At 52.1% G+C, this 20,268-nt stretch overlaps 1 protein-coding gene across 1 annotated transcript in view; it reads right to left on the reverse strand.

Annotated features, from left to right (window-relative positions):
• ANXA6 (annexin A6) overlaps positions 1 to 20,268 on the reverse strand; it is a 37,228-nt gene that overhangs the window by 14,600 nt on the left and 2,360 nt on the right. The window contains exons 2-19 of the mRNA XM_010850652.1: positions 17,660 to 17,750; positions 16,562 to 16,656; positions 15,948 to 16,061; positions 14,889 to 14,979; positions 13,901 to 13,980; positions 12,777 to 12,833; positions 11,890 to 11,983; positions 11,371 to 11,466; positions 10,054 to 10,112; positions 8,976 to 9,098; positions 7,627 to 7,685; positions 6,239 to 6,317; positions 4,466 to 4,547; positions 3,785 to 3,879; positions 3,196 to 3,309; positions 1,657 to 1,747; positions 797 to 876; positions 7 to 13 (exon numbers count right to left, since the gene is read on the reverse strand). Of these exons, the coding sequence (XP_010848954.1) occupies positions 7 to 13; positions 797 to 876; positions 1,657 to 1,747; positions 3,196 to 3,309; positions 3,785 to 3,879; positions 4,466 to 4,547; positions 6,239 to 6,317; positions 7,627 to 7,685; positions 8,976 to 9,098; positions 10,054 to 10,112; positions 11,371 to 11,466; positions 11,890 to 11,983; positions 12,777 to 12,833; positions 13,901 to 13,980; positions 14,889 to 14,979; positions 15,948 to 16,061; positions 16,562 to 16,656; positions 17,660 to 17,750 (1,507 nt within the window). The remainder of the gene's footprint in view (positions 1 to 6; positions 14 to 796; positions 877 to 1,656; positions 1,748 to 3,195; positions 3,310 to 3,784; positions 3,880 to 4,465; positions 4,548 to 6,238; positions 6,318 to 7,626; positions 7,686 to 8,975; positions 9,099 to 10,053; positions 10,113 to 11,370; positions 11,467 to 11,889; positions 11,984 to 12,776; positions 12,834 to 13,900; positions 13,981 to 14,888; positions 14,980 to 15,947; positions 16,062 to 16,561; positions 16,657 to 17,659; positions 17,751 to 20,268) is intronic.

Raw genomic sequence — 20,268 nt, forward strand, 5'->3', positions numbered from 1 at the left:
CCTCACGGTTCCCCTGCAGCAGGACCAGAGAGAAAGGTCAGCCTCCAAACATCCGCTCTCTCCATCCCTCAGCAGCCAGAGGGCAGTACTCAGCCACTCACCTCTCTGAACGCTCTCCCCACATCTGTAACATGGGGACAGCGATCCTGCCTCCCCAGGGTGGCAGTCTTGAACATGAACATGATCACTGGGAAGGCACTTAGACCAAGGCCTGACTCGCACATGGTGAGCTTGCCATAACTGTGCCTCAGGGTGTGGTACCCGGGTTGCGAGAATTCAAGAGATGATAACAGCTGTTCCTTTCCCCTCCCCGTATTTATTTAATTTTTATTGGAGCATAGTTGCTTAGTTTCTACTGTACAGCAAAGTGAATCAGCTCTACATATACACGTATCCCTTCTTTTTTGGATTTCCTTCCGATTTAGGTCACCACAGAACACCAAGTAGAGTTCCCTGAGCTATACGGTAGGTCCTCGGTAACAGAAGCTCTTGGATGATGACACAGGGAAAGGTCACCCACACTGGCTCTGTCCTGTCAGCTGGGGGCCCAACAAGCCAGGCTAAGAGCAATCAGGGAGGGCTGCCTGGAGAAGGGGGCACTAAGTCAGCTTTGAAAAGTGAACAATGGAGAAGGCGTTGCCCAAGTAGCAACTGCCTCAGTGGTAAGAATCTTAGGAGGCAGCAGGGGAAGACACCCTCTTTTCATCAGGAGTGAACCCCCTGCCTCTCGTAGCAACCCTTTCCCCACCTAGGGCCCCAGAGGGCCAAGCAGGCCTGGAGCCGTGAATTCACCCACCGTGGCCAGAGAGATGAGGATCCTCTTGAAGTGGCCAGACGTGTCTGAGCTCAGAGCATCCTCCAGGGACTTGTGATAGTCTGAGACAGGAAAAGGAGGTGTGAGTGGCTGCTGGCCAAGAGTGGGGGAGGGGTCCAGGAAGCACAGATTTAAGCCAGAGCAGTGCTGGCAGGGTGGTGGGGATGAAGGAGTTTGTCATTGGCTCCTGGGGGCCACCAGCCACCCTGCTGTTGATTTGCCATGGGTCCATCACCTCATTCTGCCCGTCCCTGCTGAGCGCTCAGTGCATCTCCCCTCTCCCAGATAACAGCCTCCCTGTCTTCACTATCTCCTGCACGGCAGTGGCTGAACCCAAAAGCACAGCTCTGATCACGTCACTGCCCTGCTCAAAGACTCTACCATTTTAAAGCTGCTTAGAAGACAAAAACCTTAAACATTTTTGACTGATACTCAAGGTTCTTCAGACTAATACGGAAGCACTTATTGAAAAGTTATGAAGAATTGCAAGATGGTGATAGTTAAGCATGCAAACAGACACAGGGCCTTCTGAACATGGGGCCCTGTGTGAGCACACAGGCCACACACCCGTGAAGCCGCTCTCCCCTCTCCAGGGGCCTGGGTGCTCTCTCTCCCACTCCCAGTCAAAACCCTCCTCTACCTCCAGGCCTTTGTCCTGCTGGGACTCTCTCTGGGGCACCTTCCCCAGACACAGGGCTGGGAGCACCCAGGGGGCTTATCACAGCCTTGTGGCCTGAGGTGGGCAGGCGGGGCAGGGCTACAGGGTGAGGTCAGGAGCCGGGGGGCCTGGTTCTTCCCCAAGGCCTCCCTACAGCACCGGGCCACAGGTCTCCCGCACTCACCCTCCTTGTAGGCCTCATTGATGGCCTGGATTTCGGCGTTGGTCCGAGTGGCCAGGATCTCGATGAGAGCCTTTTCATCTGTGCCAGCTCCCTAGAGGGTCAAGGCAAAGAGGATCTGAAGCACAGCCCTGACACCTGTGGAGAGGCCCAAGGGGCCCAGGTCAAGGAGACTCCTGTTCCAGGACACTGCAGGTCAACACCCAGACCAAGCCTCCCTCATGTCCTCTTTACCCCCTGACCAGCCCTTGGCACAATCAAAGGACTCCACCAGCTTGTAAAGATTTCCAGAACCTCCCATGAGAATTGCTTTGGACCAAAAATTTTTAAAAGCAAAGAATATAGCGTATACGGGTGTGTGTATATAAAAACGCTTATATGTGCATATCTCAATATAAATATTTATATATAAATACATAAAAAGGACAGAGGACACGCACCACAGTGTAACAGTGACCATGGTCTCTGGGTGGGTGAGGGAATCACAGATGATTTCAACATTCTTTTTTGCTCTGCTATATTTTCTCAAGGTTTCACGGTAAACACATATTTGTCAGAAGGAAAAAAGATGTTCTGTGCTTTAAGGAACTGGATGGGATGGGCGACACATGAGGATGGGTGACAGCTGAGGCAGCTGGGGAGCCCATTATGCTAAGGTCCTCACTTCGGGGGAGAGGAGGAAGCAGGTAAGACAGGCTGACTGACCGATGAGTTCAAGTATCTGCTACACACTGATTATGTGCCAGTCACTGTGTCAGCTGCTGGGGCAATTCTATAAAAATAAGACAAGTCTCTGTCTTGGGAGGTTACTGCCCAGGGGTCAAGCGTCCCTGAGTCCTCTGACCTGAAGGGTATCTTCATCAGTCTATTAAAAGTTGGTGTGGGGACTTCCCTGGCTGTTGAATTAAGACTCCACACTTTCAAGACAAAGGGTGTGGGTTCGATCCCTGGTTGGGAAACTAAGATCCTACGTGCTCATGCGGTGTGGCCAAAAAGTTAAGAAATAATGAAAATAAAAGCTGATGTGTGCTGAGGACAGCCTGATCCTCGGAGTGTCTTAAGATCCACAGTGCAGCCCGATCCTTCTCATTTTGTGTTTTAAGTCATCCACTTTTCTGTCCAGGAATTTTCAAGACAATAATCTTAATTGGCTTTGCCCAGGGAAAGTCTGTTCTTCTCTTTATCTTCAAGGAGCCTGAAACTCTAGTGGACTGATTCACGCGGTTGTCATATCAGGCTCTGGAGACAGACAGACTCGATCTGAATTCCAGCTCTGCTACTTTGTAGTGCTTTGACTCTGTGACCAAGTAACTTACGCTCTGAGCCTTAGCGTCCTCATCCATAAAATGGGCACAAAAGCAAAGCCTTACCTTGTGGGGTGACAAGATAAGGAACTACTAGCCAAGACTCTGAGCCCAGGACAGGTGTGGGAGGGGCTCCACCAAGGAGTTACACCCGCCCCACCTGGGCTCAGGAGGAGTGCCTGTGTCCCCTCAGCACCCACACAGACTGGACCCCATCCCTTTGGTGCCCACACTTTACCTCCATGGCTTTCTTCAACTGCTTGGCATCATAATGGGCCGGTGGCATCATGAGCCCCAGAATGAGCCTTGCCAGGTCTCCGGAGAGCTCAGACTTCAGGTCAGCCATCAAATCCTGCAGAGGGCAGAGCCAAGGTCATGTCAACATCAGCATTGGCCCACACGTGACTTGGGACAGGTAGGAGACACGGAAGGAGGAGGCGGGCTCCACGAGATTTAGGAATAGTGGGCATCTGTGTCTGCTTTGGCTGATGTTGGGTTCAAAACCACCACCACCACCACCACCACCACAAAGAGGGTGGAGAAGACACCATGCAAGCGGGGGACCTGCCACTCTCCCTGGAGGCAGGAGACAGGGAAGCAAAGGGGGTGGTACCATTTCCATCCTGGGAGAAACTAGTCAGCCAAAGCCAGATGCCACTAACACAGCTCACATCCCTGATCGCAGCCCTAAGGGGAGCCAGTCACAAGCACACTGCTGATCACAGGGAACGCGGGGTGTAGTGGGAAGGAGAGGCGTGTATCCACGCCAGGCTCCGTCAGAGGAGGAGTGTGGACGCAGGGCCCAGGGTCTAGGCTGAGGCCCTTACCCGGCCAAAGTGAGACTTGAAGGTCTGGCGGATCTGCTGCCGCTGGGCATTGCTGCGGTGGGCGATGATGTCGATGATGGTGTCCTCGTCAGTTCCTGAGACCCCAAAGCCACAGATCAGAGCAAGGCCGTGGTCCCCACCTCCCCCAGCGATGGGCCCCAGCGTCTTTGCTGGGGGAGAGGCCAGGCTCGCCAGCTTTATGCCCCTGCAGGAGCCTTGCTTCTGGCCCAATCACTAACTTCCCCTGAATTCCTTCTGCACTTTTCTACTGGGTCACTGATCAAGATAAAAGAGAGCCCTGGGTTGAGGGTCAGGGCCTCTGAGTTCTAGTCCTGGGATACTGAGACCCCTAGATGGGTTATGGGACTTGCTCAAAGTCACATGGTGAGTTAGCAATAAAGCCAGAGCAAAAACCCCACCTCATCACCTAGCACTTCTATACCAGGACCTGGGAGCACTTTGGTCTCTGGGAAGGTTCCTGAGAAAGCCCCTCACTACCCTCCTCTCTATACTTAAGGGAGCTGGAGGTTCCAGGGGGCTGGAGACTCAAGGCAAATAAAGTCCTCATCACCCTGCAGACTCCAGTCTGAAGCCTCAGCTCTTGCCCCTGCCGATCCCATTGCAGACCCACTACCCTCCAATGCCCCAGAGGCTACCCGACCCTTTTCAGGTGCCCCTTACCAAGCCCCTTCATGGCTTTCCGCAAGGCTTTGGCGTCTGCATCAGGGTTGAAGTCACCAGCTGGGCGCACGGTTCCTTTCAGCTACAAGAGGCAGAAAGTGAGTCAGCAGGTGTCTGGAGGCCCCCCAGGGGCCAGGCCAGGAGAGGAGCATGCGAGCGAGGGGAGGCTTTCCCCAAGAGCCCCAAACCAAGCAGCTTGGGGGAAAAGGCGGGGGTGAAGGCACAGCAGACAGACTCCTGCCCTAGAGCTGAGACAGGGAGGAGGGGAGAGACAGACCCAGGCCTGGGAGCCGGGCAAGTGCTGTCAAGGGCAGAGGGGCCAGGCTCCTGCCCCAAGAGCCAGCTCTGGCCCCGCCCCACTGGAAACCAGGCTCTCACAACCCAGCCCTGCTCCCAGGGTCCTCTCATTTCATAGAGCAACGCTCTCCCTGAAAAGGTAACTGAAATGTTCTGAAATACTGGAACAGAGCACCCAGATTTCAGTCACCCCCAAATGATTTTCCCAATGTTTTCTGTATCTGTGCATGCCCTATGCTATTTCTTAATATTTTAACTTAATTCAGCTACTTTTCTGTTTTACTTAAATGCATTCATTTTGAAGTGCACTGAATACTCCTAAAGGGCAAGGGTTTTGGTCCATTTCGTTCTTTGATATAACGCAAGTACCTGACACAGGGGTAAGCACTCAAAAAATATCTGCTCAGTGAGTTAATGAATGAAAACAATTTTATATCACTATTATGAATAAAAAGTTGGTGTCATGTGTCATAATCAGATAATCCACAAAAATAAATGCCATAAAAACAAAAATATATGCTTTCAAATATTACCAAATTTAACAAGATACCATGGCTCGCCAAGAGCTCTGAACTTGAAGCTAGCTCTCTCAGCTCGTCATGAAAAGGGAACATTAGCGACTGTGGCACCAAACTGAGAATTCCTCCTTGACATTAACAATAATTGATTACGGATTTAAATATTGGTTAAACCAAAGTGGAGTAGCTTTCACACTGCATGAGGGTCAGTGTTATTTAATGCCAAGCAGGTCTCTACCCAACAAAAAAACACAATTCATTTCTCATATGACTTAAGATCATCTTCAATGACAGCTCTTGCCTCACAACTTGGTGAAACACTGTCCTAGAGCATCTGTGCACAGGAGCCCTCGGAGGGCACCCGGACCGCCATGTCCAACAGCCTCTTTTTGGAGATAGAGATAGAGAGAGGCGGGGGCCTGCCAAAGGTAGCTAGCAAGTGAGCAATGGAGTCCAAGGTTCCAAATATTTTTGTAGGGGCCAAGTGCTACCTCAGGGCTGGTTTGCCCTGAGGACTTCTGTGAAACTTTTTTATTTTTGCCCTGTGTAGACCCTGGGTCTGAGGATGCTCAGGACAACCAAGAATCCTCTAGTACACCCCAGGATGCCCATCTGTTCTCAGCTTCCATGCCTCCAAAACCCAACTATTGGACCCAGGATGGGATAGGCCCCTCCAAAGAACCAACCAAGTCTCCATCAGCAAGATCTGTACGTAGTTAGTGGGCCAGAAGGCTCCCCAGCATGTTAGAGGTGAATGCAGGAATCAGATGCCAACACCAGAGTGCCCACCCACCAATCCATCACTCTGCAGAGAACAGGAAGCTTCAAGACGTGAGACTCAGTGTCTCTGGTTGGCCACCAGGGGGCAGCTGGGTGCCAACCAGAGCAGCAGGAAGGTGCGAGCAGAAGAGTGGAAGCTGTGGTCAAGAGGTCAAGCAGGAGGTGGGGAGGGTCTGACCTCTACTCGGGCCACTGCACTAAGTTCCCACATCTGATAGGCCACCTGCGCTGCCTCCGGGAAGAACTGGCCAGCAGCACTGGAATGGAGGGTGTTAGGGAGAGGACAGGAGGGAAGGTCATCGTGGGCACACTTCACACATACAACACACACACATACACACACACTTCAAGTAAACCCATCTGACTTTACCCTCTCTCCAGCCTGGGCCCCACCCACTCACCAGAGCCCTCCCTTCACCTCTGAGAACCTTCTACCCTGTTTCGACTCCCGACGGTGCTAGCTCTGACCAGCAGCCTTCCTGGCCCCCACTCCCAGGCAGGAGATTTCTCGAATCCCTCATCCTCCCCTTTCCCATATAAGTCTCCCCTCTCAAACATGTCCATGACCAGCTTCGAGCCATGTCATCTCTACCTCTCCTTCTGCCAAGCACCTTGGTTTACCAGCTGCCAGGTAAACATCTGCTGAACTGAACCAGCTCCTAAGGCACCTACCAAAGGTAAACAGAAGGCTCTCGTATTCCCTGTTTAACTGGATCCTTAGAAGTTCCGGATAAGGGAAATCAGAGTACCTGTAGATCCCTTCCCAGCAACCCAAATCTGTTCAAGTTATGCTCCAATTTAATCCTCATCCAGTGGCTGGTTCTCTGCTCTCCTTAGGGGAGATTCATGTGCCAGGAAGAAGTCCCAGGCCCTGCCCACCTCTCAGCCTCGTATCTTCCCAGCGCGATACAAAAGTGTGACCTCAGCTACATAAATGAGCCAGGTGGCACGTTCTCATCTCCAGGCTCTCTCTCCACCCCTAACACTCTCCCTCCAGGCCCTGTCTTCACCCCATCACCTTTCTCTTTGGATCTCAGCCTCATTATCTCCAGGAGCCTCCCCACCCCCAACCGGGAGAGTGCACATAGACACGTACACTTCCCCACCATGGACACACGCCCAGGTCTGTGTGCTTTTCTAGGCCAGAGGCTTCATCAGTGCTTCCCCTCAAGGCCTGCACGTGGAGTGCTTAATGCATAGATGCTGAATAAACGAGCAGCCAGGGCAGGCATCTGTACTTTTTCCATTTAACAGATGATGAACCAGAGAAGCACCTGAGAAGTTAGTAGCAGGGCCTAGACCCTCATATTGTGATTGCTGATGCACATCCCTAGACTGCTTTCCAAGTTCACACGAGCAGACATCTCCATGTATGGGAGACCACACTCATTTGCGCGTACATGGACGCTCAGACTTTCACCTGTACGGTGTTCTGACCTTCAAGGAATTCCCAAGTCCATCTAATCCATCCATCTATCCATCCATCCATCATGAAGAGGCCAAGAGAATCCTGACCAGCCACACCCGAGGCCACGCCCTCCAGCCTGGGGCCAGGAGGCCACTTACTCATCATCTCCCCCACACAGCTTCAGCAGAGTCTTCTTGTATTCGCCAGAGGTATCGTTCTGGGGAGAAAGACAGAGGGAAAGGTCACCTCTCACCCAGCCCTGGGATCCTCTCAGACAAGAAGGGGAGGTCCTGCATAGCCCCAAACAGGGGCAGGCTGACCATGTATTTACAGCAGCCCTCACTCTCAGCCTGTCTGGAGGTGACTGAGACCAAATAGCGGTGTGATGGTAAGCACTTACCAACTGGCTCTTTGGGAAAAAGAGAAAAAGTCCTGATTTGTAGTGTTTGCTAATTTCCTCTAATGGACAATTCCAAGCTACCAGTATGACTTCGCTACACGTGGAATTAAGAAAAGATGCTTTTGGGACTTCATTGGTAGTCCAGTGGCTAAGACTCTGCACTTCCAATGCAGGGGGCCTGGGTTCTGTCCCTGGTCAGGGAACTAGATCCTACACGCCTCAACTAAAGATCCCACATACCACAGCAAAGACCTGGAGTGCTGCAGCCAGACCTGGTGCAGCCAAATAAATACATGTTTTTAAAAATTAGAAAAAGAAGAAGCGATGCTTCCCAAGCCAGTGTGAGCTGGCCCCAGCACACCCCTGCCACCAGATAACCCTAGCCCAGCCCTCCTATGTGAAATAGTCCATAAAATGGACTGAGCAAAAACACTGGGAAATGCCAAAACCAAACAAATGTATGTTTGATAGACACAGCATATTCTACATCCCTCTTGGGGCCTCATAGTGAACAAACTACAGTGAAGGCTGTGAGAAGTTCTTGGTAAAGAAGCAGACTTATTTTGCTTATTCTAGTTTTTCCCAGACGTTTCCCATGAGCTATTTTTGCACACAATGCCTATGTAATTCTTTAGAAACACACTTTAGGGAGCAGAGCTTGAACTCCGAAAGCTTTATCCCACTCACCCAGAACAAGGAGAAACCATCCAGCTTTACATCTGTCTCTGGAGCGAGTCTCATGGGCTGGCCAGCCCAGAGCCATCACCTGGCCCAGGGCCTGGGAGTCCCCAGTGAAGCCTCCTCTGGCCTCCCGCCTCGCGCTGCCTCTAGGAGGCTGGCCTCTCACCGCCCTAGCGAGGAGCCTTCATCCCAGATTCAGCCTTGCCCCCATCACGACCCAGTCCTGCCTTCCTCTGAAGAGGTGCCTCGTGTCTTAGAAGCATCTTGCCTGTCAGGTGACACTTGCTTCTCCATAGTCGCCTTCAACTCCCTGAAGTGGCACAGGCAGGGCTCCTGCAATTCCCACCAGACTCCAGCTTTCTAGGATGACACCTTTTCTCCTGGGAGAGCACCCCAGCCCTCTCTGGAGCTCCATGAGCACCTCACCTTGATCATACTGTACAGGGACTTCTCGTACTTGGTCCGGAATATCTCCCGGATGTCGAGCATGTCCAGCTCACTGCGGGAGACCATGATGCGGATCAGGGTGTTGTCCCGAGTCCCCAGGCCCTGCAAGATGAGTGGGTTTGGGGGGTGGGGAATTGAGAGGAGGCTAGACTGCTAAGAGTCCCCTGCTCAACTGAAAATACAACGTTTGTAATAAAACATTAAAATTAAGAAGGAAAGAAGCCAGACATTGTCATTCCCTCTGAAGCTCCCTGATGTCCCTCCTGCTTTTGGCGTCTTCTTCCCCCACCTCGTGTCATTTCCATCTTTGACTTCCTCATAACTCTAAGCAAGGTATGGTTTAGATTTGCACATTTTGGAGCTCTGTAAATACACCACTATGCATTATTTGTCCATCTACTCCTGACAGGCATTGGGCTGTTTCTAGTTTTTTCATGACATGGACCATACTGCTATGAATGTTTTTATGAACACATCATAAAAATGCTGGTCTCTGGACCCAGCTGGGTCCAGTCTGGCGCTGGAAGACAGAGAATGGGCCACTTGCAGGAACTTTGGGCTTGTGGCCTCTGACAACAAATGACCGTGTTCATTCACCCTGGTGCACTATGAAGATATTACCACCTTCTGTGTTGTGTGTGTAAAGTCCTGGGAAAATCTGTTCTCAGTACTCGCCAGGAGCAGAATCCCTGAGTCCCTGGGATGAACATCACAAGTCTTGGCAGGCAATGCCAAAATGTCTTTCACTTCCTATGTACATTATATATAAACATTCTAGTTAATTAGCGTTTAGAAATAAAGCATGGGCTTCCAACCCAGTTGGCTGGCTGGACTGGGGGCATGATGCACCCCCTGAACAATCATGAGAATAGGGTAGGTATCTGGGTGGGAAGGTGTATGACCTGGGACCAAGTGCCATCACTTGGTTTTATGGCCAATGCCTTGAATGCTCTCTTTGGCCAATGGACTCCCAAGGATTTGCCAGAGTCCTGACAATCTTTTGGGGGTGCAAAGAGCCCCTCTCCCCAACCTCGGGCGCATCAACCTCACCACGCACCTTCATGGCCTTGAATAGCCTCTCAGCAAAATACTCTGCGGTGCTCCGGATACACTTCACTGAGAAGAGGAAGGAAGAGGTAGTTATTTTGGCTGCCTTGGAAGGGTGATGGGGCGGTCTGACCCCTTCTTTATTTCCATTCCTTGGGAGCCACCAAGTTCAAATCTGAGAAGAATCCTGCTTCCTGATCGTCTGAAATCCCTGAGGACCCCAGGCCCACCACTTTTATCCCAGGGGACAGAGAAATCAGAACATGGGCCTGCTGTAATGTTGGGACTGCAAAGACCCCCTTCACCTTTCTAGTCCTTTGGTGTTTGAAGGAACTGGGCTGGGTGGGGAGGACCTGAGGTGGGACTAGGCAAGGTGGTTCTTTAGAGTCTGCTATGATAGAACATTACTGGCCCAGCCTCTGGATCTTGCTGCCGAGCAGGGCCACAACCTGATTACCTGAGATAGGGCTGGTGGGGGACAGCTCTGGGCAAGAGGATGAGTGCTGGGCCTTAGCTCGTTCCCAAGAAACACACTCATGCAACCTACCCCAGGCTCAGACACAGTGACTCTTGGAACGTCTGGCTGGCAAACTGACATTCTGGTTTTCTCCTTCCCACCTCCGTACCACAGAGCTCTCCTTTCCATTCTTAGCCCCGTGTTCCTGGCCCAGAGTCTCAGAATGCCCTGGGAATGCAGTGTCAGGATGTGCCCACAGCCTCTGGGTCAGGCGGTTACTCCCCACCCCCATTTACCAGATGAGGAAACTGAGGCCCACTGAGCATAAGTGACTTTCTCCAAGTCAACAGCAGACTGAGAAGAAGCCTGAGTTTTGAATCTTGACTCCACCATTGACTAGTCAGCTCCTGGCTTCCCCCACAGTGGGCCCAGAGTACCCCAATTCATTACAAAACCACCCCTTGGCAAGAGATACAGCCTCTGTGAGCTGCGGTTTTCTCATCCGTGAAATGGAGACGATGACAGTGTCCACTCCTGGGTCATTTGTAAAGAGTAAACATCAGTGGAGCACCAGGCCCACAAGCAGATGCTCCGCAAAACCCGCTTTCCTGATCATGACTGCCTGACCCCTGACCCCATGTGCTTTTTGGCCCCATCACAAACATGGGAGGAGGGAGTGGGAGGCAGCAGTGTCCAAGGCTTGACCCCCAGCTCCCAGGCCTCAGCCACAAGGCCCTAGCTAGACCTTTAGAATTCACCACCTGTCTGGTTTTCTCCTTCCCATCTCCATACCGTACAATCCCCATGTCCCCCTTCAGGCCAGAGTCCCTGAATCCCTCAAAGGCCCTAGAAATGAAACCTCGGACATACCCACAGCCAGCATCAGCTTCTCAAAGTCCCCGGACAGCTCCCCTCGGATGCTGGCTTCAATCGGCTTCCCCGTGGTCTTCAGATACTCATCAAATACTGAGTCAGACAGAGAGACAGGGTGTCAAAGCCACGCTCGTAACATTGGAAGCATCAGGGACTTCGGGAGGGAAGATGCAGTGGCCAGGACCAGAGCGCCACCGTGAAGGCAGGGCTGGCACTTAGGGAGGTGGCCGGAAGGTCGTGCATGTCACCAGCCACAGGCAGCCTCACTGTGTCTGCTGAGAGGAATTGTGTACACGTCCCGCTCCAACATGAAGACAGGGACTGTACTGAGGCAGAGGGGCTGAACACCCTGTTAAGACCTCTCATAAGGGACCACAGAAGCCACGGTGTTAAAATCAGGACTAGTGTTTGGGTTGTGGGTGAAGCACTATCATGCTCCTTAGCAGAAAAGGAAATGAGAAAGGAAAGCTTGGCACAACCCCCAGGGGACAGCTGCAGGTCTTCTCTGGAGCTCACCCAACCGGAGATGCTGCTTGCTGCGATTTCCCAAAATGTAAATGAACTGGGCTTCATCTGTTCCCCATTTCAGTTCCCCTGCCTCATACAGGTCCTGGAGGGGAAGAAGTGGAACTTAATTAAGAGAAGAAACCTCAGGAAACAACTTACCAGCCAAGCCACTCAGAACCACTGCCAGACCCTTGAACATGCTAGTAAATGCATACACCTCTTAGCGTCTTTCCTTTCTTTCTGGGGAAACTCCTATTCAACCTTCAGGGCCCAGATTAAACATCCAATTTGTTTTCAAAGCACTTCCTGATGTCCCCAGGTGGAGTTCTCTTTCCCTCACTCCCTTTTCTAGACTTTTGTGTCTTTACAGCTTTGATTCACTGTATATTATAATACATAATATTTATATGCCTGGCTTCCCACTACAGCATTGATTCCTCAAGAATAGGAATTATGTTCTACATTCTCTGTATCTACCTACAGTATTACTGGCATACAGTGGGAGCTCAAAACACCTAGAATATATGGTGTATCCACAGAGAATGTGACTGTGTGATTGACATATATCTGATCCCCAGTACTGTTTGACTTTGCTCACTTGTGATTCCCCAATGCTTGGCATTCAGAATGATTGGCATATAGTAAGTGTTCAATAAATATTAATTAACTGAATGAAAAATGAACAAATAATGAAAGCTCCAAAATTGATCTCACCAGCTTTACATATGCTATGTACCTTTGAAAGGTAACTTCAACCCTTCCTTCAGTGAAGTGCTGTATAATGATGGCTGTAAGTCAGTTATTTCTGGTATCTGGTACAAATTACTTTGCCTCCACCCCTCCCCCTTCTCGGGCTGCCTGGCTGTGCCCAGCAATCTCCACTGGTGCTTATTTACCTGAACGTCCTGCTGCACCAAGTCCTCGCTCACTACGTCATCCTCCTCCCTGGTACCCTGGGAAGAAAAACAAGGGACACTGGTTCAAATACCAGAGCCGGGAGAAAGCCTGGATGCCAGTGGTGGAGACAGGGAGGACTAGGAAAACCGTGGTGGCCCGGGGTGTCCAGGGGAAGAGACTGACAGCTGCCTCCAGAACAAGACCGCAGCACCTGGGAATTCCCTGGTGGTTCGGTGGTTAGGACTCTGCATTCTCACTGCTTCAGGCCAGGGCTCAGTCCTTGGTTGGGAAACAAAATTCCTACAAGCTGCAGGGTGCGGCACACACACAGAGGACCACAGCAGCTATTTTGCAGGGAATCACAGGGCCCCTGCCACCGGATTCTCCCCTCATCGTTTGGAGTATGGACCAAACAGCGCAGTCCTGAGAAGAAGCAGGCCTGCTGTTCCCAGCACTTTTCGATTATTCAAAAGAATCCAGAGATATGATTTTGGAGCAAAATCTCTCTAGTTTTAGAAGTTAGCAACTAACTCAAAGTGTAAAAAAAAACACACACGAAGGAAAATGAACAAAGGAAAAAGCAGAGCTTGAGCAGGTAGAATTCAGCTGTGACACCACTGTGCAGCCTCTTCATGTTCTTTTTTATGTTGTTATGACATCCTTGGTGGGAGGGATCAGCAGGGCTGTTCTGTGGGGCATGCCACTCAGGGGGCTCAGAGAGGCCACGGCCCTGCTGGCGCCCCTGCTGGGAAAGCCATGGCAAGAGAGGCTGGGGCATAGAGGAGGGGACACTTGCGGAGAGAAAAAGCAGGACAGAGAAGCACAAGAGCGACAGGGTGTGTGAAAAGAAATGCAGGTCACCTGCCTGTGCAAACCACGGGGGACAGAACAGACCCTGGACGCTCAGCTTCTACACTCAGGCAAGCCAAAGAGACCATCTCAAGTTTGAGGATAAGATGGGGAGAGGGGGAGAGGTGGCCAGAAAACACGAGGAGGATTTTACACCTGAGGAGCCACCAAGGAGCCTCTCACGAGCCACACTGTCTAGGGGAACAGGGACAAGGCGTTCCGAGCCCTCTGCACCCTGGGGGAGAGCTCGGGGAGGGCCCCAAGGTAGACCAACCTGCAGCAGGACCACGAGCATCTTCCGGAAGTGGCCAGAGGTGTCCCCAGTGATGTCAGCCTCCAGGTCTCGCTCGTAGGCTGCCAGGAAAGAACACAAGCTCTGGTCCCACCCCCAGGACATCCCAGGGAACCAGGATAGAGGTCCCCGCTGCCCCTAAATTACTCAGATATTCATTACAAATCCCCAAATCCAGTCTCCACGCTGGCCGGTATTTTCTCAATTCTTTGTGCTGACTCATGACATGGTGAGATGGAATCTGCGCACATCTCTCCATCTTCACCTGTGGTGTCCTACTCCAGACACCACTGTCGCTCACCTGCACAGCGGCTACAGCCTTCTGACTGTTCTTTCTGCTTCTCCGATCCAGAACAACACGAGAGACTGTCTTAGAGCCCACACTCATCACAGGCTCCTCTGCTTCCCACTAGGTTTGGAATAAACATTGTTTCTTTGCCTTGGCCTGTACAGCCCTGTGTGATCCTGTCCCGCCCTCTGCTGTTCTAGCTTTGCACTGGACACCAGGCTTATTCAGCTTGGGGACCTTTGGACTTGTCCTTCCCGCTCCTGCCAGGGTCTTCTCCCCACTCTGTGTACAATTGGCTCCTGCTCGTCTCCTCCCAAGACAGGCTTCCCCAGCCACCTATCTGAAGCATGTCCTCTCCAGTTGGATACTTGTTTTCTGTTTGTGTCCTTCTGAACTCTTTACCACATGTCATCATCCCATTTGTTTATCTGTTTATTATCTATATCCCTCATTATCTCATTAATACTTAAGCTCTCAGGCGTAAACAGTATGGATGCCCACAACCATATGCTGAGAACCCAGAAGAAAGTAGGTACTCACTAAATGAATAGATGGATGGACAGACAGATCAGAGGGAAGGAGGAAAAAAGGTGGACGGGTAGAGTCTTAGGGTCCCTGCTCTTGTGAGCACCTTCATTACACATCTGAAAAACCTTGAACGGCCCCTCTTGCCCATCTCACCATCTTTGTATGCTGCCACCAGCTGGTGGATCTGCTCGTTGGTCCGAGAAGCCAAGATCTCAATGAGGCACTTCTCATCGGTCCCAATGCCCTGGGAGAAAAGAAGGGGCATGTGAGTCAAGGGTTGAAAAGCGAGGCCACCAGCCCCGAGTTGGGAACCTGGGGTGGTCAGAGCTGGGAAACTCCCAGCACTCAGGGTGTTCCTAACACAGGTCTTAGGCATTGATTCAGAGCTGCAGCCCTGAGAATCTAAAGACGGGGATTCTAGTGCCGCCTCTGCCTGCAACTTGCTTTGTGATGGCTCATCAAAAAAACTTCATCTTCCTGGGCCTTACTTTTCTCATCTTTAAAATGGAAATGATACTAGTTGCTCTGCTGAACTCACAGAAAGAATGAGAATGTGATACTCTTTTACACTGTTAAGTTTACTAGCTTATGAAAACAAGTTCATACAGCTCATCTGAGACAAAGATCATAGCACTTTATAAAGTGCCGAGTTACACTCAAAGGCCTTTGAGCTCTCCCTGCTTTGTAGGGAGAAACCCTGCACCTCCACTAGACTGGGCTGCCCCTCATCCTGAACACACTTCCACAACCACTTACTCTCCAGCCTAGAATGACCTGCCCCTTCTGGTCAACCAAACCTTCTCCTGGCTTCAGGCCCAACTCGATCCCCTCATCTTCTATGATGCCCTCTCCAGCCACCCCAAGCCCAGGGCCTGTCCTCCTGATCTCCTTTACGATGCCCCCGGCCTTTGGGTGTTGGACACAATCTGTTTCCACATCCCCATGTCCTGCTTCCTCAGGACTGTAAACGACTGGGGTGGGGTGTGGGCCCAGGGCCCCCTTTCACAGGGTGGGCGTCACACCAACGCCTATGCCACCTCCATCCATCTGGAGGGACCATGGCACCCTCTGGGACAGGACTTGGGCTGCTGCCTCAAAGCAGGGCATATGTGTGGGGTGGGTATAGGGCTCACTGAATTTCTGCTGTAGAAGCTACAATCTCCCATGAACCACACCCCCAACCCTCAAACATGCACAGACCCTGCTTCTTACCGAGATGGCATCTTTAATTTCTTTGGCATCAGCATAGGCAGGTGGCCTCATAAGACCCACAATCAGGCGTTCAAACTTCCCCGTCAACTCATACTTCAAGTCTGCAATGAGGTCCTGGTTGGGGGAGGGGTGGAAGGAGGAGGAAATGGAAGAAGATGGGGAAGCGCAGTTATAATGATAAGAATTACACTGAATGAGCACTTACTCTGTACAGGCACTGAGAGAAGTAATCCAACTTAATCGTCACTCTGGGGGTACATACTCTCATTGGCCTTCAGAAATGGGCTTAGAGACATCAGGTAACCTGCCCAGTCCGCAGCACAGTGCCCCTCCCTGCCGCTACGTGCTCACTTGCTCACTGTCTCTCCCACTGTGAGCCCACAGGTTGACACCCTCGGGTCTTATTTATCTGGGTAGCCCTAACCCCTAGCATAGTGCCTAGCAGGCGCTCTAGATGCAATTACGGTTGGATGATCCCTGCCTGACTGAGAGAAGAAAAAAGGAGGGCAGAAGTGCCAGCATAGAAGCTGAGCAGGAGTAAAATACTCAGGAAAGGGCCTGGATGAATCAGAGCATGCCTCCTCCGCCCCCAACCCTCTGGTTGTCATGGTTACCTTGCCATAGAGGGACTTGTAGTTCTGGCAGATCTCCTGCCTCTGCCTGTTGCTCCGGGAAGTAATCAACTCCAGGATGGCCTCCTTGTCACTGCCTACAAGAGGGGAGGCACCCGTCACCCTACCCAACCTGCCTCCAGGAAGCCCAACAGGGGTGCTCCCTGCAGTCCTCGGCATCAGCCTTCTGCTCACGAGAGGCACTGGCATCAGACGGGGGCTCTGTGGGGACCTGACGAGCCCCCCTGAGAGAGATGCTAGCACATGTAGTATCTCAGTTCAGACGGCCCATGATCTAGCTCCTCGTCACACACACGAGGAAACTGGGGCCCAGAGAGGAGCATGGAGTCCCCCGCGGTCTCCCAGTGAGCTTGGCTTAGAAAAACCCAGGTGTCCTAACGTCCAGGATGGGTTCTTTCACTGACAGGAAAAATAAAAGGAAATAATAAGCTGCAAATTGAGGGTAGTGCTTACCCGCAAGACAAAAGGCAAAGTGATGTTATCAGGAGGGGGACCTACCATGATGTTGCAGCTACGTGAGCGAGCAAGTGCCAGTTCTCAAGCTGGGTGGCAGGTCTACTGGTAAAGCTTCTTCTACTCATGAGACTGTTTTATTAGCCTGGAGTGTGCATGTGTGCCAAGTCGGTTAAGTCATGTCTGACTCTGCGACCCTGTGGATCATAGCCCACCAGGTTCCTCTGTCCATGGGATTCCCCAGGCAAGAAGACTGGAGTGGGTTGTCATGTCCTTCTCCAGGGGATCTTCCTGGGCCAGGGATTGAACCTGCATCTCTTGTATCTCCTGCATTGGCAGGCGGGTTCTTTACCACTAGCGCCATTGGAAGAGTCCATTATAAAATTATAAAAAGAAGAGACAAGGGAATGTGCTGGCAGTCCACTGGTTAGGATTCTACACTTCCACTGCAGGGGCCCAGGTTCAGTCACGGCTTGGGGAACTTAGATCCCGCATGCCATGTATCATGGCCAAAAAAGAGAGACAAAAGAATGACTGAATAACCAAAAGGGGGGGACACCCCCAAGCCTAGGTGAATCCTGCTTCCTTTCCTGTGGGTCCCTTTCCCCACAGTGGCTGAGCACCCACCAAAGCCCTTCATGGCATTGTACAGAGTCTCGGCATCCTGGCTGGGGTTGAAGTCGGGGAAGTCACGAATGGAGCCCCGGTACTTGGTACCCTGTAGAGAGACGAGCAGAGGGTGAGCTGCTGACCTGGCCCTGAATGGGGCTCCCAGCCCTAACCCCAGCTTACCTCCCAACCCTGGCCATGGGATAAAAGTCCCTGCTGCTCCTAGAATGCTCAGATATTCGTTACAAATCCCCAAACTCAGTCTCCATAATGGCATGGCAAGAGCCGAGGTATGTTTTCACAGTCTTTGGACTGAACAAAGACGATGCGACAGAATCTGCCACGTCTCTCCATCTTCACCTGCACTGCCTCGCCCCAGACCGCGACCGCTCACCTGGACAGTGGCTCAGCTCCCTGCCCCTAAAGTGGAGAGCCGGCTACACAAAGCCGCAACCAGGGTAGGGAGGGCTCTCCCCGTACCTCCTGCCACCACCTGCCCCAAGGACAGTGCCTTTTCCCTGTGGCAGGAAGGCTCAGCCAAGCCCCCAGCTCTGCACCACTTTCTCAGAACCTGGGAGAGATAAGAGCCCAGACAGAGTGCAGGGGGTGGGAATGGTTTCTGCAAAACAAACAAGAGCCCCTCATGTGCTTATGTCTCTCTGTGGTGTAGAAAGCCCTTTCACCTTTATAAATTTGATTATTATAGCATTTTATAGAAGCACTTAAGATGCTCTCTGTCACAGAAACAAAGAAACCGAGCCCCACAAAGGGAAGCCACTTGCTGGGGTCACACAGAACCCACATCTCTGTCCAGTGACCCTTTGTTCTCCAGCTCCAGAAACCTTGCAGCTGCCAGCTTCCAGGGGGGAGAGGGGTGCCTTGGCCCAGAGTGGGAGGCCCAGAGTCACGCTCAGAATCTGCCCAGACGAGGTGCCGCTCTTCTAGGCCCAGTAAACTGAGCCGTGAGCTGGCATCTGAGGACAAGCTGGCTGGGTTGTTGGGGCAAAGGTGGGGAGTGAATCTTAGATGTTAAACCTGAATGCACAAAGGGCTGTTCACAGAGAAGTCAGATGTGGGTCAGACACACAGCCCTGAGAACCATGGGGCCCGGAGAGCAACCAAGAGCTGAGAGAGTGGAGGATGCCAGAGCCTGGGGCACTAGGCACACCGCCTGGTGACTGGGCACTTAGCCTGTGCCAGGCGCTACACGAAGGGTTGAAGATTATGGGAGAAAGAAGACCCAAGCCTGACTTTCATGAGCTTCCAACCCAGGGGAGGAGAGAGACTAGCCTACAAATTAGCATAGAGCTAGTAATAAATACTCCACTAGAGGGGCAAAGGAATGCCAGGAAACAGTGGAGGGAGATTCAAGCTGGACGAGGGGATCGGGACGGGTGGGGTGGCTCACATAATCCTGTTTGAAACAATAAGAAGCGCATGGGAGCCCGTGAGCCTCTGGACCATCTCCTGGGTCTCCCAGCGCCCACACCGCAGGGCCTGGCCAGGCACTCAGGGGCCCTGTGGTTTATGTCTGCCATTGCTGGCTCCTTCGAGGCATGCATGCATGGGCACAGAAGTGCTATTTAAAGTTCTGGCAGAACGGACGACCAGAAAGGGACACGGCTCCCTTCCCGCCACCAGTGAATCCCCTGCAACCTAATCACACTGCTGGGCAGAGAAGGAAAGAGTAACACAGGCCAACTGCCTGGACCAGAAAAGAGACACTCCCTTTTGAAAGCTCCACGAGAGTCTGTCTTGCCCACTTATGTCACCCCAGCACCTAGCTCAGGGCTTGGCACAACTAGGCACTCTACTGGCTTCTTAGGTAGACAGGTGTGCGGGCGGATATGTGCCTGTGAATACACCCAGAGCAGATCAAAGAAGACTTCCTGGAAGGGAAGTCTAAGTCGAGCAGAGCGCTAAAGGATGAGCAACAGCTGGCCCAGGGGGAGGGAAGGAGAGGCTTCACACAGAGCAGCAGTATGGCAGAGGCCCAGAGCTAAGAGCAAGAGGAGCACTCAGGGAGGCGGGCCCAGACTCTGCAGTGCTTATGCGGATGTCCAAAGCTGCCAAGATGGTGGGATTGTAAGTGGCCAGGAAGGAAGGAGAAGAGGGCAAGATGGCAGCAGAGCCCCCTGGAGGAAGGGCAGAGGTCCTGGCAGCAAGTTGCCACTTTCCCTCCGGGCCCTGCCCCTCCTCACCCCAGGGTGGAGACAGAGGCTGCAGGTGAAAGATGAGGCTGTATGGAGCAGAGGAAGTCTAATGCAGACACAGTTCAGTTCAGTTCAGTCGCTCAGTCGTGTCCGACTCTTTGCGACCCCATGAATTGCAGCACGCCAGGCTTCCCTGTCCATCACCAACTCCCGGAGTTCACTCAGACTCACGTCCATCGAGTCAGTGATGCCATCCAGCCATCTCATCCTCTGTCGTCCCCTTCTCCTCCTGCCCCCAATCCCTCCCAGCATCAGACTCTTTTCCAATGAGTCAACTCTTCGCATGAGGTGGCCAAAGTACTGGAGTTTCAGCTTTAGCATCATTCCTTCCAAAGAAATCCCAGGGCTGATCTCCTTCAGAATGGACTGGTTGGATCTCCTTGCAGTTCAAGGGACTCTCAAGAGTCTTCTCCA

Source organism: Bison bison, unplaced genomic scaffold (assembly GCF_000754665.1).
Source record: "Bison bison bison isolate TAMUID 2011002044 unplaced genomic scaffold, Bison_UMD1.0 scf7180017864291, whole genome shotgun sequence".
Taxonomy (NCBI): Eukaryota; Metazoa; Chordata; class Mammalia; order Artiodactyla; family Bovidae; genus Bison; species Bison bison.